The following is an 18,241-nucleotide window of genomic DNA, read 5'->3' as shown; positions in this document are numbered from 1 at the left end:
GATGGTAGGGACTTGGGGTCCAAATAAACAACATTTATATTTCAAATCATAATATAACACGTTGCCATGGTAACAGTTCATTTGTGTTTAGGCCACTTTAGGCCGATTTCGGGGTCTGAGAAACTGTTTTTTTTTAGGTAATAGTTACAACTCCACCCCACCAAAAAACAAAAATATTTCATAAAACCTTTTACATCACAAACCCAGGTCACCCCCAAGTGACCCACTCCACAATCAGGGTAGACCCAGGGAAGCTAAACGAACGCACCCTATACTAATTTTGGCGGCCATCTTGGCGGCCATCTTTGCGGCCATCTTGGATCTCTAGAGTTTTCCTATCTTTAGTCAGGATACAATTATGGAAAACCTTAATAACATAGTGCCACTTCCGTCTTGAGGGCTGTGCTTGGTGAATGATTCCAGGGGATTATGCAAACGAGATTACTTTAATAATTATAATGAGGATAGCCACACATTTAAATTTACTCTTTGACAGAAGTACTCAGCCCTCTAAAATATAATCCTGGGATTCCAAGCACAAAATGAGATACAATGTCAAGCTGCCTGGCCCATATCTATTCCACCAATGTGTCAATTAGAGTTAGGGTTAGGGTTAGGGTTTGGTAAACGTCTCCTGAATGTGTGAATTTTACTAGGGACTTTCCCATGAAACCATTGAACCTGTAAGACCAGTGACCGGGGGTATTTGGGACCAGTCACCGTGGAGCCTCGAATCGTGAGTGTTGTATTGTACACGCAAGCATATCGCATAAATGAAAATCACTATAGCCTTTTAAATAGCATCATCCAGATAGAAAGTCTTGCAACCCTGCCAATTGAACGTCGAGTGGAACAGCAACGGAAATTTCGGGTAGCGCGTACCACAAACCTCCATAGGAAACCATAGGAAACAAGTGCACAGTTCTAGGTAAGCCTTGAAGTTTTACTGGTCGGATGCCATTATAATAATATAAAGAGCTTTATCACACAAACAATGGGCGTATTTATTTTTCTTTCAGGGTAGTTGGAGCAAAGATTTGAAGTATGAAACCTATTCCTTTTTAAAGACAGTGGACACTATTGGTAACTGTCAAAGACTAGCTTTCACAGTTGGTGTATCTCAACATGTGCATAAAATAACAAACCTGTAAAAATTTGAGCTCAATCGGTCGTCGAAGTTGCGAGATAATAATGAGGAAAAACCACCCTTGTCACACGAAGTTGTGTGCTTTCAGATGCTTGATTTCGAGACCTCAAATTCTAAACTTGAGGTCTCGAAATCAAATTCGCGGAAAATTACTTCTTTCTAAAAAACTATGTCACTTCAGAGGGAGCCATTTCTCACAATGTTTTATACCATCAACTTCTCCCAATTACTCGTTACCAAGTAAGGTTTTATGCTAATAATTATTCTGAGTAATTACCAATAGTGTCCACTGCCTTTAAAAGCACTGTGTAATGGTTTACAGCGTGCTTTAGCGCAATATGCAGCAAACAAACCAAGAACACCGGGGCAAGCCTATTCTCTTTTCTATAAGTGCACTGAGTTCTTTTACGTGCGTTACACAATACACGGGACCAGCGGCGTAACGTCCCATCCGAAGGACCAAGCAATAGTTACGTGTCTTGCTTAAAGCCATTGGACACTTTCGGTAAACAGTATTGTCCAAGGCCCACACTTCGTGTATCACACAACTTCTATATAAAATAACAAACCTGTGAAAATTTAGGCTCAATTGGTCATCGGAGTCAGGAGAAAATAACGGGAAAACCCTTGTTTCCACACGTTTCGCCGTGTTAATACATGTGTTTAAAATAAATCCGTAATTCTCGATATCGAGAATTGATAACTGTTTTAATGTTTTCTCAAAAAGAAAAGCATTTCATGGAATAATATTTAAAGAGAAGTCTTTCACCATTACCTTCTGTAAACCCTGTAAGTTATTTGTAAATCTGTGAACTTTAAGAAAAACAATTGTACCGAAAGTGTCCAATGGCTTTAAGGACACATGATGGTAGTCGGTATCCGTTCATTGAATGTGAAAAAGACATGGGATGGGACCTCATTATTTTGCAGACACAAGCTTCCGAGAGTAGGAAGAAGGCCGAATCGCCGTAGATTATTTTTAAAGTAAAAGTAAGTATAATTGCTCACGTCAAGTTCGTTTTATGAAGTTGAAGCTTTTGCACTGGGTTTGGGGTAATGGTACATCTCAAACTGAGGGGTTGCTGCGGCATGTTATAACTCACCGAGGGGCAGGGGAGCAAAGTATGGGTATATCTCATCCTTTTTAAACAGCCCAAATGATAGTCCTCAGATTTTTTCAAACAGTGAAAATGATCTGTGTACCGTGCTCCATAGCCCGGTATAGAGCTCTTCCTCTGTGCCAACCGTGTTGCACTAAACAATTCGAAGTTGGCCTTACGGTTGTATTTTAAATCGGGATAAAGATTTAGTGACAACTACGTATAGTTTCGCGCGGTTTGCAACTTAGCCCAATACAGGACTCTAAACTCTGTGCTGTGCAATGCGAAAGTGAAAGGCCGCACAATTTAGCAGCTTGCTTTAATTTGCATGTGTAACGTCAGGGATTATGCCCTTTTATTGCACGTTGTTAAGGGTGAAAGGTGAAGCGGAAACTGTGCTCAGCTTTTAAAGAATTCATATATTTTTTCCAAGAATGTATAAATTTAGCTTCCTTTTGTATTCAGTGGGTGATAAAAAAACAAGTTATAAATAACTGCATTCCACGATTCACGCTATTGTTACGTGGGGTGCAACAGTACTGGGGGAAACTACATACAATTTGGGAATGTTGGATTCCAAAAGTTTTATCTGGTTATATAGGATTACGGCAATTTTTAGGATGCTTAAGTAATGACACAGACAAAACAAAACGCGTGTAAAACTGAGTGGGTTAAAATCTTAAATAGTTTGGGCGTTGAACAAAGAAAACAATTACCAAAGCGGGATTTGAACAAAATCCTATGTTGTTAAAGTATCAATTTCTGGGAGTGTCGTGGCCGAGCGGTTAAGAGCACCGGATTAAAACTCTGGTGTTTTTGATCAGCAGAGTGTGGGTTCGAATCCCCCAGTCGTGACACTTGTGTCCGTGAGCAAGACACATTGCTTCGTCCTTCAGATGGGACGTAAAGCTGTCGGTCCTACGTGTTGTTGTGTATAGCATGATAAAGAACCAAGTGCACTTATCGAAAAGAGAAGGGGTTCGCTCCGGTGTTCCTGGCTGTGGCTGCTGTATGCGCCGTAGCACCTTGTTAACCCACTACATAATTGGGTCTCAGGATTCATGACTTCAATAACATATCTGTCTGAAAGTTGGTTTATCCTCAGCGCTTGAGTATTGATGGTAGATACGTGCCTATATAAAACTTCAATATTATATTATTGTAATTTTGAGGTATGGTGGACACTATACTATGACACTATTAGGTTATACTATAACACTGTTTTGGTTATAATTTTGCCTGTAACCAAACCCAATAGTGTACTACAGAGTGTCAACCATAATAATCTGAAAAGGCTAATTGAAGTATTAAAGGCATACTGCCAAAATGAACAAAATGAATTGTTCTGAGGTGGTCCCGTTGATTATAAAGCAAATAATAAAGTCGACTGCCTTTTCAATGCGAGTTTTGGAGATTCATATTTTAATACGTCACGTGGTGGTGTACTTAGTGTATGCCTGCAGTTGTTTACCCTCTTTCATCACCTCGCTAATACCCCGTTCACACAGCACTACGACCTTATATACCAAGATCATGCCGATCACCCCGATCTGAAAAAAATTATCAAATCGGGGCACAGTCGCCGTCAAAATCAATAAATTTTGCAAATTACAGACTAAATCACGACTGTACTGCGATGCTTCTACGTCAAAGGCATTGCTGACTCGATGCCACGACGGTTACAATTAAACCAATGCCGACCAAGCAGTCGTTCCTACTTCGTTGCCGCTGCGACGTACAGGATCATACTACTTTGTTACACAAACCTATTTGAAGACTGTAAGACGATACCACTACGCTGGTGCATGCTGACCATATTACGCTTCTAGTACGCTTCTAGTACGACTTGTCGACGTGTGGCGATGTCTTATCCGTTCGCATAGCACTATGACCTTAAGAAGATCGTGTGTGCGGCACCATAATGTAGCCCGAGCCCTAAATGTAGCCTGACCTATGGTGCCGCACAATTGTGCGAATCACCCTGATCTCGAAAAAAATTATCAAGTCGGGGTATGATCGCCGTCAAAATCAAGCAATTTGGAAAATTTACGACTCCGCCCAACTTTACTATTTCTACGCAAAAAGTGTGTCTGACTCGCTCCCACTACGATTACTGACGAAAACACCAAGACCAATGCCGACCAAGCGGTTTTCTACTTCGAAATGGTTGCCGACGGTGCTACGTTTTAATAACAACAACAGAGATCTCACCACGATGCTACCGCGCTGCTTGTACGATAATGGCGTTTCCACTACGACTTTGCTGGCAAATTGTCGGCCACGAATCGGCTACGCTTATTTTGTACATGTTAAAAATAAGCGTGGGGAGAGCTTGAGCTTCCCGACCTAGATCCCACCCTGACCCGACCACGCTCATGGAGATCCTCCGACGTTTGGCCCACGATTGGTTCGCGATTGGTCACGCTCTCGGCCACTTTTCCATCGTGTATAAGCGACGTCTATCTGTTAACATGTTCAAAATAAGTGTTGGGAGAGCTTGCAGCTTCCCTACCTAGGAGATCCCACCCCGCCCATGATGATCCTCCCACGTTTGACCCACGAATGGTCTGCGATTGACCATCCGCGCTCGGCCATTTTTCCATCGCAGTGGAAGCGGCGTCTATATGTGTGACCCGAGTATAAACGTGGATAGACTCGACCTTTTGTGATGAAAATACAGTGTGTGTGTTATTGAGTTGGAATAAAACACTAAACCTCATGGATTTTTCATGTACAGGCGCTGACATGGCCGAGGAAAGAAACACAGATCCAAAGATGGCAACAAGCCAACCCGTAAGTTTCGTTGTTGGGTATAAGGTAATGGGTTGGGTGGGTTAAGGGGATGGGTGGTTAATGGGGTAGGCCGGTAGGGTGTGGTATGTGTTGAGTTGGGTTAAGGGATTCGGTTTGGGGAGAGTTGGGTGAGATCGGGAAGATTTGGTGGGCATGGGGGGGGGGGTTGACTTGATGTGAGAAACGGGTGAGGTGGGGTAGGATTGGGTGTGAGAATTTGATAGGGTACGGGTGGGTCTGGGTGTGAGAGTTGGTTGGTGGGGTTGGATCGGGTGTGAAGATTGGGTGGGAAGGGTAGGATTGGGTGTGAGGGGGTGGGGTTGGGTTTTAGAGTTGGTTTGGATGATAGGATTGGGTGTGAGGTAGGGGTAGAACTGGGTGTGAGATTAGGCTGGGTGGAGTAGGATTGGGTGGGAAAGTTGGGTGGGGTGGGGTTCAGTTCTAAACTGCAAGTTGTGTGGTCTTTAATTACATTCTAATGAAAAGCACAGCTCAGGTAGGTTAAGTAAGAAATCCACAATCTTCAGTGGTCACACAGGATGAGTGTTCTAAAAAAAAAACTCAAAATAAGTCCCCAAACCCTCCAATCTTACCCCACCCCACCCAAGTCTCACACACCAGATCCGACCCTCTACGCCCCTCCCATTCAAACTATTTCGACTTGAACACACAAACTTTAGTTTTTAGATTGTTTGCCTACTTAAGAAAGTGCACTATCCCCTTTCTACTGTGTTCATCCTATAAACAAGAGGGAGAACAACGGTGATGGACGCAAAGTATTCCTCCACAATCTGGACGATACGGAGACTTATGGTGTGCACTTTGGGGTGAACCTACATCAAAAAGACGGCCGGTTTGTCTTTAAGGACTTTCTAGAGGGTGGAATGGCTTACAAAACTGGCTTCCGGTGAGTTACACATTAGTAATAAGTGAATAGAAGGGTAGCGACGAGTTCTTAAACTGCCGTTTAAAACCGGCAGGGTCGTGGCCGTGCGATAAATTCCCGAGCCCGACGAAGGCGAGGGCCTATAATTATCGCACGGCCGCGACCCTGCAAGGTTTTAAACGGAAGTTTGGGAGTGAGTCACTGTACTGTTTTATTCCCATTCATTAATACCTTCTTGGTTAAAATGCGTAAAAGAAACTCTGTAAAACTTATCCGTTTTCCGACGTCCTTGAGCTCTGTACGTGTGTTGCATTTGTATGACAGTTTTCGGATATGCATTGACGTTTAAACACCCCCATGTGACGCGTGTCTACCAAAAGGAAAAGCGAAATTGTCTGAGGTATTTATGAATTACTGTTTAAAGAGCATGTTTGTATAATGACTCTTAAGAACTATTTGCATATAGCAACTTTCGAATTAGAAGTAGGCAGCTTTCAATAATGTTTGAGAATCATGTCACTTCAAAGTACCACGGTTTTGGATAAAATTATTGTAGGCTATTCCTTTTTATCCCAGAAACGCGACCCCCGGAAATGTAATTTACAGTTGTCAGTTGTCAAGAGTGAACATTTACGTTTATGATTACAACAACCGAACGGTTAAAAAAGGTATACAATGCCATTTCAAGGCAGATATGGCCGCTATTGGTAATTACTCAAAATAATTATTAGCATAAAACCTTACATCAGGTGATAAGCAATGGGGAGAGGTTGATGGTATAAAACATTGTGAGAAACGTCTCCCTCTGAAGTGACATAGTTTTCAAGAAAGAAGTAATTTTGCACGAATTTGATTTCGAGACCTTAGATTAAGAATTTGAGGTCTCGAAATCAATCATCTCATCTAGGTTTGCTATTTCATGCATGTGTTTAGACACACCAAGTGAGAAAACTGTTCTTTGACAGTTACTAATAGTGTCCAATGTCTTTAACGAAAAGAAACTGTTGTGCTTTTTTCTTTTTCTTTTTTCTTTAGTATATATTCCTATTGTTCTTTATTGGGTTTTTTTCTGTAAGATATTTCTCGCCAATTTAAACGCACCAATTATTAAATCAGTTTGTTGGTTCTCTCATTTCCACCACCACAAGGTCACAATTACCCATCCCAATATAATGCCAACGCACACACCAGTGTAGGAAGTTCTCTGTATTACAGTAACAATTTGTTTTGATTTTTTTTTTTTTTTCCAGATCCGGTGATGTGTTAGTCTCGGCAAATTCCATCGACATTGACAACGTGGACTTGATGCAATTACTGAAAGAGCTTCTTGACTACAAAGAGTTTAACTACATCATTGTAAGTTCACACCACGGGACAGTTTTTAGTCTGGAGTTGGTATAAAACAAAGAATTCACCTAAGAATGCCCATTGGTGACGTCATTGAGATTATGGGGCACTGTTCTCTAGTATGGGATCAATGGTGGGTGGTATATGGTGTGGGATCTATACAAGTTGTTAATTGCAACCAATTGGGCGTTAGTTAAAACACTTTAACACCATGACAATTTTATTGATGTGAATTATCTTAAATTTTAAGGTGTCTTTTTTTCAGGGAGTCGAAAGGAAGTTAGACGACGGAGAAAATACCAAGTTCATTTGGAAGATTTTCAAAATCTTCCCAAAGGGTGAGAGTTACATTGAATGAGTTTGCAAATAAACACAATTTTAGGCCAATAAAATAAGTGTTTACAATTTCTGTGCAAAATATCACTAAAACAGTACATCTTAATTTTGGTGTAATTGGCACCCGTTAAATCGGCACTCAATGTTCGTCCAAAACGTTCCAGTTTTGTAGCATTTGAAGACATTCAGAACATTCAAGTAGGACTTGTTGCAGCATTCAGTCTAACGAAAACAAAACAAGCAGAAAATAAATTTAAAAAACAAATAAACAAACATAACAACAACAACAACAACAACAACAACAACAACAACAACAACAACAACAACAACAACAACAACAACAACAACAACAACAACAACAACAATAACAACAACAACAACAACAACAACATCAACAACAACAACAACAACAACAACAACAACAATATTACAACTTCGTCTAGGCCAGTTTACTGCTCCGAGAGCTAAGCATGGTGCATTGGAGCCCCATTTATACATAGCTATTTTTTCTTTACCTTTTTGCATGATGTTTTATTCTTTTCTCAGACAGTGTTCTAGATGTTGCTGTTCTCGAGACCCTCGAAAATGACAGTAATGAAATGCCACATGCCATGTTATTCCCCTCTACCCCTATATATGATTTTATAAGGGCTTCTACCGACACGTACAACATTTATATTGGAGGAGATAAAGGTCCCCCCAGGTATCTGACGGTTAGAAACAGGCAACTGATTTTCCAGAATTACAACGAAAACAGTAAGTGGAGCGCGCATAATAAACCATAACACTTTGATGACGTCACCAGGGCCCAATTTCATGGCTCTGCTTACCGTAAGCACATAATCGGCGCGTACGGAAAGCAGGGAATTCTGTGCTTACGGCAAGCGTATTTCACGGTTTAGCGGCAACTTTCGGCTTCTGCGCATGCGTAGTCCGCGTTACTAGACATTTTTTACTTTATAAGGCTAACACAGAAATTCGGCGCTTGCACGTCAGCGGGCAATCGTCATCGTAAGCGCAGAATTCGGCGGTAAGCAGAGCCATGAAATTGGGCCCTGGTCGCCATAAACGACGATCAAACAATGCAAAACACACGTCTTTGAAATGTGTACGCGCGGTGCACAAAATGGCCAATCTCTTGCATTATGACGTCAATGCTTAAAAGCGCCCTCGATGAGATTAAATTACCAACTAGACTACCGAGATTGCAGAGTGTAGTCTAGATTTCAAGCCGTCTACTTAACTAAATCATACCGTGGCGGGCGCGCTTTGGCGATTCAACCACGCGTAGTACACTATCCAGAATCAAGCACCATAGTCTTGGGCCAAGACTAGGTCCGTACGCGTAACAGCGCCAGCCATCAACCAAGGCCATTACCACGCTGTGAAGACCGGGTCCTCGCACTGTTATTCCCTAATTATTCATTGAAGAGCTGTGAGTTTATTTTTGTTTTCTGATTGTCCACCAGGCAAGTTCTTTCAATACAGCTATACAGATCCGGGGACGGGGACCTGTGGGAATGTTGTGGCATATTCTTTAGATGACTCGTTTAGACGTGATGTGGTAAGTGGTAAAAATAATCTTATTATTCATGCGTCATAGTTCTTACCCCAAAATAGGCGCACGTCCGCCACCACCTACAGTGGCGGTGCCTATTGCCTAAATTTGGGGTAGATGTAACGTAGCCTACTCATGCATAAATATTAAGAGAGGCGCATATAGGTAATAGAAGACGCTAGGTGGCAGCAGATAGCCGATGCCAAAGCCTTATTTGCCCCTGGTGCTTCTGGAAGTGGCTGTTAAACTTGCACCACATCATCTTGTAAACCATTAAAATGTGCTGTGGTATAATTTAAATCCAATTCATATCTGCGCTTCCTGGTGAAAAACAAAATGATGAGCTTATGGTATACCATTCAGTGCCATTGGTGCTCAATGGTATACCAATTAACACCATAGGTCTAGTACACAGTACCATTGATGATACACCATTGGTCTAGAAAATGATATACCATTCAAAACCAAATGGTATACCATTCGATACAATCGTTTGCCATTCAGTATACCATTGGTGATATCGATGGTGAACCATTAAATACCATTGGTTGAGCCAACGTTTACCATTCAAAACCTAATGGAATACAACCCAGTACCACATGGTGATATCAATGGTATACCATTGAACACCATTGCTCTAGCCAATGGTATACCATGGTAAAACCATTCAATACCATTGGTGATATCGATGGTATACCATTGACACCATTGGTTTAGCCAAGGGTATATCAATGAACACCATTGACCGAGCCAGTGGTATACCATTCAGTACCATTGATGATATCAATGGTAAACCATCGAACACCATTGGTCTAGCCAGTGGTATACCATTCAAAATATTATACACATAATGAATGTTTATGAGTGCAATGGTGCGAATATGTTCATGAGTTGAAAGATGGAATGTTCTATTCAACGAGGCGGAGCCGAGTTGAATGGAACATTCCAGCTTTCAACGAATGAACATAATTCGCACCATTGTACGAATGAAAAACATTCATTATTTGTTTTATATAACATCCAAGTAGAACTTTGTAATTTTGATTGAAAGATACAACTTTCAAAACAAACAATTTCAACTAGAAGCCGAATGCTAGTAATTTTATTATGCCTTCTTGCAGTAACACCTGCTGCGTTACCAAAGACACGCGCACGCAGTGATGTTTTTACTCAGCTTTTTCGTTCCATCCGAAAAGTACCATTGCACGCTGCCAGCGTGCCAGCGTGCAATGGTACTTTTCGGATGGAACGAAAAAGCACGGTGAGTGACTCAGCGTGCAATGGTACTTTTATTTGCTATCACGTGACGGACAATCCTCCAATCAAATGGCAAGGATCTGCTTGGGTGTTATATAAAATGGTATAACCATTCAGTACCACTGGTGATATGAATGGTTTACCATTGAACACCATTGGTTTAGCCAAGGGTATATTAATGAACACCATTGACAGAGCCAATGGTATACCATTCAGTACCATTGGTGATATCAATGGTAAACCATCGAACACCATTGCTCTAGACAATGGTATACAATTCAAAATATAATGGTATAACCATTCAGTACCATTGGTGATATCAATGGTATACCATTGAACACCATTGGTCTAGCCAATGGTATACCATTCAAAATATAATGGTATAACCATTCAGTACCATTGGTGAAATCAATGGTATACCATTCAACACCATTGGTTTAGCTAAGGGTATATCAATGAACACCATTGGCAGAGCCAGTGGTATACCATTCAGTACCAATGATGATATCGATGGTATACCATTCAACACTATTGGTCTGGACAATGGTACACCATTCAAAGCCCAATGCTATTCCCTTCAGTTCCATTGGTGATATCAATGGTATACCATTGAACACCATTGGTCTTGCCATTGGTTATCCATTCAACACTATAACCATTGTGCGACCATTGTACACACGCGCACGAACATCGCTCTCTCTCTCTCTCTAGCAACATACAACACATGAACAAATTTTTAGCATGCGCATTTTATTTGACGGTCGTCATTTTATCTTGCTCAAATAGATAGTTATCGATTATAACACACCTCTTGCTTGTTCTGTGTTGAGGTTGGCTGAAACACGGTCACGTTGGATGAACTAATATTATAGTCTAGTAAATCGGGCGCGCGTATTTTGCGGGAACTAGCTCCCGTGCGGGCACTAGTCTCTGAAAATAGTGTCCGGCTAAGCGCCCTCTCTTGACTTGAACCGTGAACAGCAACTAATAAAACACTGCCTTTCATTTTCCAGATTTCTGTTCTTATTTAACAATTAAGACGGAGCTGTGTCATAAAACGCCTATTTCCCTCGGCCCTCGGCCTTCGGCCTCGGGAAATAGGTCGCTCTTCTGGTCACTCAAAGTCCCTCTTGGGAATAGACGTACACTAGTTACCTCATTGCCAGTCAATATGTGTATACTATTCACCCTCAAATCGTGTTATTTTTTTTATAATAAAATAACTCATTGTTGTTATTACTATAAATCTCAACTAAAAAAAACACATAGTTTGGCATGTGTGAAAATAACATTGCGTATTTCTAACCTCTTTTTTACAGCAGTCTTCACCAGCCACCTTTAAAAACTTGAAACGAATGACAGTGTTGGTGAGTTCACGGGAGTTGAAGGGACATTCGAACTGAATGTCGTTAAAAACAAACATTGGTTGCTTGTTTGGTTGTTTGACTATCTGTCTGTCTGTCTGTCTGTCTGTCTGTCTGTCTGTCTGTCTGTCTGTCTGTCTGTCTGTCTGTCTGTCTATCTTGTCTGTCTGTCTTGTCTGTCTGTCTGTCTGTCTGTCTGTTTATTTGTTTGTTTGTTTGTTTGTTTGGTTTTTTTGTTTTTTTGGGGGGAGGGTGTTTATTGGGGTGTTTTTTCATTCTTTTTTTAACCAACACAAGATAAACCTCTGCAATTTTGCTCCTTCAAACATTTACATCAGATTACTAAACTGACCGTAACACTGCAAAAACCGTCGCATGCGGATAGTGTACGGGGGCATCGTGTCGTGCGATGTTACGCACAGTGAATACGGGTGGGTTTTTATACAGCGGCGGTCTTTTTTCGGAGTGAATAATTCGACTGCCTTGAGCAAGGCTAATTAATTTGTAACTAAAAAGACCCCCATCAGGGTTGGAAATGTGTTGAGTTAGTCTTCTCAAAGATTCACACAAAATGTATTATGCAGTCTTCCCCTTCGTGCAAACTGAGATTATTCTCTTCGGTCCAAAAAATCGAGTATTTTTGTTACTGTTCCTTCCAGGATTTTCCAAAGTATATGACAGGAAAGCACATCCCACCAAATGCTCGCTTTTTCTACAAACTGGTTTCTCAAGGAGGATTTTCACTGCAAAGCATGATTGCACCAGGTATATAGGCATCTCTCTGTGTTTTGGTTTGAGTTCTTAAAATTGTTCGCCTTTACATTAAATGATATATTTATTTATTTAGTGTTTTCTTGCTTTGTTTTTCATGGTTCTTCCTGATGCTCTTGTCTAGGTTTGTATGTTTTTGTTACTTTAATTTATTGTTGCTGTTTCTTGCAGGTTTTTTGTAGGACCCCGATGGAAATAAGTCTAAATTATCGTTGCTTTCGGGGTTATTCTTGAATTATTTTTTTGTAGTCATTTTGTCTTGTGTTCTATTTTGGTTTATCTTCTTTCATTGTCTTTTCTCATTGTGTATAATATGTATTTTGACAAGTTTTTATCCGAATAAATTCAATCAATCAATCAATAAATCAATCCGATACATACATTATGTGTACGTACCAACCTCTACCCAATCTAAGAACATCAAACAAACTAATGTTTAACTATATATTGTTCTTCACATGTGGACCAATTTAGTTTCATAAATAAAAGTACGTAAGCATAAAAACTAGCTAAGCACACTTACCAGCCAAAATACCATATGGTTTGCATTGCTGCGACTGCTGCTTTACCCAACACATGCTTAGCAAATATATCTTTAGTCCAGCAGAATTATCTGCTTAACAGCTTTATGAAGTAGGTTCTAGAAGACAGTGACTTCGTGTTTATGTGCACCAAAGTTGTGGAATGACCTCCCATCAACTCTGTGCAACTCTGTACAACTTTTTAACGTTGGCTGAATAAATAATTTTAAATAATTCTAATTCAACAACTGCTTAAAACCTGCAAACTTGTGTGTGCCTTTGTCCCCCATGGGGAAGGAAGTTCTGTTTTAGAGGTTGGTTTGAGACTCCTTGGTTTCCCACAGTCAAAAGAACCTGAAACTGAAATCATATATTCTGAGGTCCAAACAATTATTTATGTCTCCTTCTCATTCACTGCCTGTCTTTTCATAACTTCTTAACTTTTGTGGTGTGAGGTTTAAATTATTGGCTGGTCCATTTTTGTGGTTTATAATTGCCGTTTCTTGGTGCTATTTTAATTTGTACCTCGCCTTGGGGTCCATGCAGTCATAGATGTAAGGCGCTTTATAAGCATTATTTATTATTATTTTCTCATATTATTTACATAATAGTTGACAATTTTTCGAATTTGATTAATTTATCTTCAACAAAATTGGAATTGTTGTTGTAGGAATGTATCTTGGAATTGGGCCTGATGACGAGGCGATACTCAAAAGGACTCCAACGTCGCTCCTAATTTCTCGGGATGGAGGGGCTTGCAAGCAAAATACCGTTGAGTAGGCGAAATAACTTAAGCCCTTTTCACACTATAGTTATTTCCCGGGAAACTACCCGGAACTTTTGGTCGATCTTTTCACACTTTACCAAAAAACTCCCGGGAATTTCCCGGGAAATAACTTTTTCCCAGGAAGTAATTAACCCTGCTCAGGAGTAGGATTGTTGGAGTTAACCCCGGGGTTAAAAAATTTTGTGTTTAAACGACCGCGTATATTCCTTGGAAGTAGTACTCCCGGTGGTTATACCAAATCGGGATAGTGAGAACAGTTGCTGAGTGGGTTTAAAACCTCACAGGATGGCCATGTGGTGTGAAAATGGCTTTAGCTTGTTTAGGCTCGACACGTCGTCAAAGACCGCTTACCGCTAGGTGTATCTCAACATATGCATAAAATCACAATCATGCAAAAACTTGGCCTGAAATTGGTCATCGAATTTACAAGAGAATACGAAAAAAACACCCTTGTTGCATTACTTTGTGTGCTTTCAGACGCATAATAACAGGATTCAGATGAAGTCCTTTAATATTAAATTTGAGTGAGAAAGAACATCTTTCTTAAAAAAAGAAATGGTTTATACTATCAAGTAAGTTGTTATGCTAAAAAAATATTTTGAGTAATAACCGGTATCTGTCCAGTGCCTTTAAACTACACAACACTAATTTACTTAGGCTATGGGTCTGTTTGGCACTTTTTCTTTACAAAATGTATCCAAAATGTAATAATTGTAAAACAAGTCTCTTTTTTGTTTACTTTGACAATGTACGTCAGCTTGTAGGTTCTTCTGAGTTGAAACGTTGAATATTCTTTTTATGTGCATTAATACAAGGGAAAACGACATTCAATTTGGGAGTTTGGAATTCCAAAAATCTGGCGACATTGATTATGATTACGTATATTTTGTTGATAATATAAAAGCAGACATTTATACAGAACTCTTACGAGGGTATCACAGCGCTTTACAAAGGGCCTTTGTTAAAGGACACTTTGTTACTTGGGTAATGACCCAGACAAACAAAAACGCGTGTATTGTATTGTATTATTGTATACTTGATCATTTCAAGGGCATCAAGGCAATGGAGGCAATCTTCTTCGTTGCCCCCGTGAAGTATCAGGCCTGCCCCCTTTTGTATGAAGAAACTCCTGAAATGACTTTTATAAAATAAAATACATCACGTGCAGAATAAACATTATTTTTAAACTTACCAAGTTTCCTTCAGCGTTATTGAACTACCTGCTGCTCCGTAAGCCACCACAGAAATTATCTTCAGGAGCTTAAAAAAGGACAAGTGGGCTTAATGGCAACCACAAAATTTTAAAGGATGATGGTCCCCACCCCATCCCTTTTTTGAGGCCGCATATTGTTTATTTTTTTACTCAACTTTATTTTCTCAAAAATACACATTTTCTGTGTATTTCCCATTAAACTTGTGACTTCATAGTGGTGACTTTAAATTGAAGAATTGGTGACCAGTTTGAATTCAAATGCTTGGCGGCCACTTTTGAAAGAAATAGAAAATACAAAATAAAAAGGCCCTCGTCCCTCGTCCTTTGGATAAAATCCGGACTATGAACTGTTTTTATTTTTACTTGGCCTAATACAATGGACAGCCAATAGTAGTAAGTAAACTCGTCATGATTGAAATCACACTGGGTTAAATCACAATAGGTTAAAACTTGCACTTTCTATGTTATTTTTTATTATTTCTCATCAAATATGACATTTCAGACAGAAATATTTCATGGGATGTTTTCTACTGTCATCATCATTATGCCGTGTAAGTTTTATGTAAATCTGTGATCTTCACGATTTTTGTTTCTTACCAATTCTGTACCGTTCCTTTAAACTTTGGGGTGAACAATTATACTTGGGGATTTAACCTGCCACCTTAATGTTGCAAGTTAAATTTGTCTTTTGAGAAAACAACCGAAGGGCAAGATGTTGGTAGAGCCCTGACATGATATTTATTCCAGAGGTCAAATGTTATAACCCCATCCGACTTTGATTACCCCAAAAAGGAATTAAATCTGCCGTCAGTTTCCCTTGTGGTTTATTACTTGATAAATTTTGAATTAGTAATGTCTAGATGCTGAATAGGCTTTTATGAAGTAGGTGAATAGAATAGATTGAAATTGTCATGATTTAATTTTTTTTAAGTATGATAATTGTATTAGTACAGTAGAACATTATTTTATAAGACTTGATTTCATGTGTTGCTTTGGGATATGTCAGGTTGTAAAAAGTGAGTTACTTTAAAGAATTACTGTATATCATCCCCCCTGAAACAATTTAAAATGCAGTGTCGACCCAGGTGAATGTTTTTATTTTTTTTAATACATTTGAAAAGAGCATAAATGGCTTTAATAACTGTTTATAAGGATAAATTGTTGCGGATTGTTTATACGGATAAATTTGTTGCGGATTGTTTATAAGGATTAAATTATTGTGGTTTGTTATACGGATACATTCTTGTGGATTGTTTCTAAGGATAAATTGTTGCGGATTGTTTATAAGGATAAATTTGTTGCAGAATGTTTATTAGGATAAATTGGTTGCAGATTGTTTATAAGGATAAATTTGTTGCGGACTCATTAAATAAAAATATTGTTGCGGATTGTTAAATACAATAAAACTGTTGCGGATTGGTAGATTGGATAAAATTGTTGCGGATTGTTAAAAGATAAATTTGTTGAAGATTGTACCATTCTGATTTCTAAGAATAAATTTGTTGCGGACTCATTAAATAAAAATGTTGTTGCGGATTGTGAAATAGAATAAAACTGTTGCGGATTGTTAGATTGGATAAAATTGTTGCGGATTGTTAAAAGATAAATTTTGTCAGTATATAGGCCTAGAGATCAGTGGCTATGAGATGCCAGTTTTGTCAACTTAGAAAATGGCCGCCTGCGCGCATCCCGGAGAGCGCGTATATAGGCCAGTGCGCCCTCTAGTTCTTATAACTCTATGATCCTCACTCACTCTGGGCGCACGCATGGTCTATATAAAAGTCTCTGAGGCATACAAGATAGCTATTCACTTTAAAAGGCCATGAAAATGAGCTTTTGATTTGATTCCCGTTCTCTTATCGAATGCTGCACAGCACAATCCCCCATGCCCCAGCGCAGCTGACGCGAGACTAACTTCATTTCTTGAAATCTATTTATTTTTTGGAAAAAAAAAAAAAAATGCTTTATATCAAAAATTAATTGATTGTTTCGTCGTTGCCCCATTATAGGGGGCCTAGATCAGGCTTCTGCATAATACTCTAGGGTCTCGTAATAATAATAATAATTCCCTTAGGCCTATTATTTCAAAACTTTGTTATTAATCAAAATCAGTGCAATCTCTTTTGTAACACTGAATTCATGGGGATGTGTTGAGTGTGTTTTGTGACCCAACACCGGTGTTGGGTCACACAATAATTCTCCCTCGGTCTGCTGATGCCTTATACACCGCGTGTATGGCATTCTTATGAGTCAATATTGCTATCAAGATCTGGCCCAACACAGCGAACAGCTAACTAAACTCAGAAAAGGAGCCTCGCGTTCAAAATTCAATGTTCATTGAAAACCGCGCCTTTCCCGTTACCCGAACAAGTTCGTGTTTATAGTGTGACTACATTCTACGGGTTTGTAGGCCAACTTGGGACATGTGGATAAATTAAGCTTATCTAAGCTGTCTGCCCCAGTAACCAGAACCACCGTCTCCTCCCCAGTTGTGTGATGGCGTCGGTGGATTCAAGTAAGTTCAAGTAAGTTCAACTGAATAATTGCTAGCCCAAGGCCGGCCTTGCCCAGATCTGGGAGAATAATAAGAGGTTGCATTCGTCAAATCGACGGTTCACTCATTGGATTGTCATTATTGGGCGACACCCCCATGATGAGAGTGATGTTACATGGTGAAGACCAGATTGGGGAAAATGTCGACAGCAATGATTTGGTAAAAGAACAGGCCAATTTCATTATGACATAATTTTGACGTAAAGAGCCAATCACAGCGGCAGGGGAAAAAATATTGCAATGTCGTTTGGAGAAGAAAAAAAAAAACGCGGCCGGGAATCAGTGTCCGCCGGAGATTCGAATCTGTCCCCCATTATTAAAACGATCGAAGGCACTATCACGGTTGTTTTTTGTACGGGGAGTCCGCCGTAATGAGGTTGTGAATTCTCATGCCACACCGGCTGGATGGCTTTTTATGATTTTGACACATTCATTTCCATAACTCCACAGTTTTAAGATTTTGACACATTCATTTCCATAACTCCACAGTTTTACCTGAACCATGGAGGTGACCCCCCCCCCTCTCAAAAAAAAATTTCCGCCCGAGAAGTTATTACCCCAACATGTCTCTTTCAAAACTAAAGAGGGCGTAGTATTATCAGCTTGGG

At 39.8% G+C, this 18,241-nt stretch overlaps 1 protein-coding gene across 3 annotated transcripts; it reads left to right on the top strand.

Moving 5' to 3' along the window:
* Nucleotides 1-734: 734 nt before the first annotated feature.
* On the top strand, nt 735-15,617 carry LOC117295996. 3 transcript variants are annotated; one of them, XM_033778826.1, is made up of 10 exons: nt 735-928; nt 4,985-5,040; nt 5,790-5,947; nt 7,177-7,282; nt 7,539-7,611; nt 8,156-8,365; nt 9,079-9,173; nt 11,744-11,791; nt 12,448-12,553; nt 13,751-15,617. In XM_033778826.1, the coding sequence occupies exons 2-10, from the start codon at nt 4,993-4,995 to the stop codon at nt 13,858-13,860; spliced, it is 954 nt and encodes a 317-aa protein (XP_033634717.1). In that variant the 5' UTR covers nt 735-928; nt 4,985-4,992; the 3' UTR covers nt 13,861-15,617. The 3 variants fall into 3 exon arrangements, with proteins under 3 accessions (XP_033634717.1, XP_033634719.1, XP_033634718.1); XM_033778828.1 differs by lacking the exon at nt 8,156-8,365; XM_033778827.1 differs by lacking the exon at nt 12,448-12,553.
* The last annotated feature ends 2,624 nt before the right edge of the window (nt 15,618-18,241 follow it).

Source organism: Asterias rubens, chromosome 10 (assembly GCF_902459465.1).
Source record: "Asterias rubens chromosome 10, eAstRub1.3, whole genome shotgun sequence".
Taxonomy (NCBI): Eukaryota; Metazoa; Echinodermata; class Asteroidea; order Forcipulatida; family Asteriidae; genus Asterias; species Asterias rubens.
Note: the sequence above shows the minus strand (reverse complement) of the source record. Positions and strands in the feature narration are given on the sequence as shown.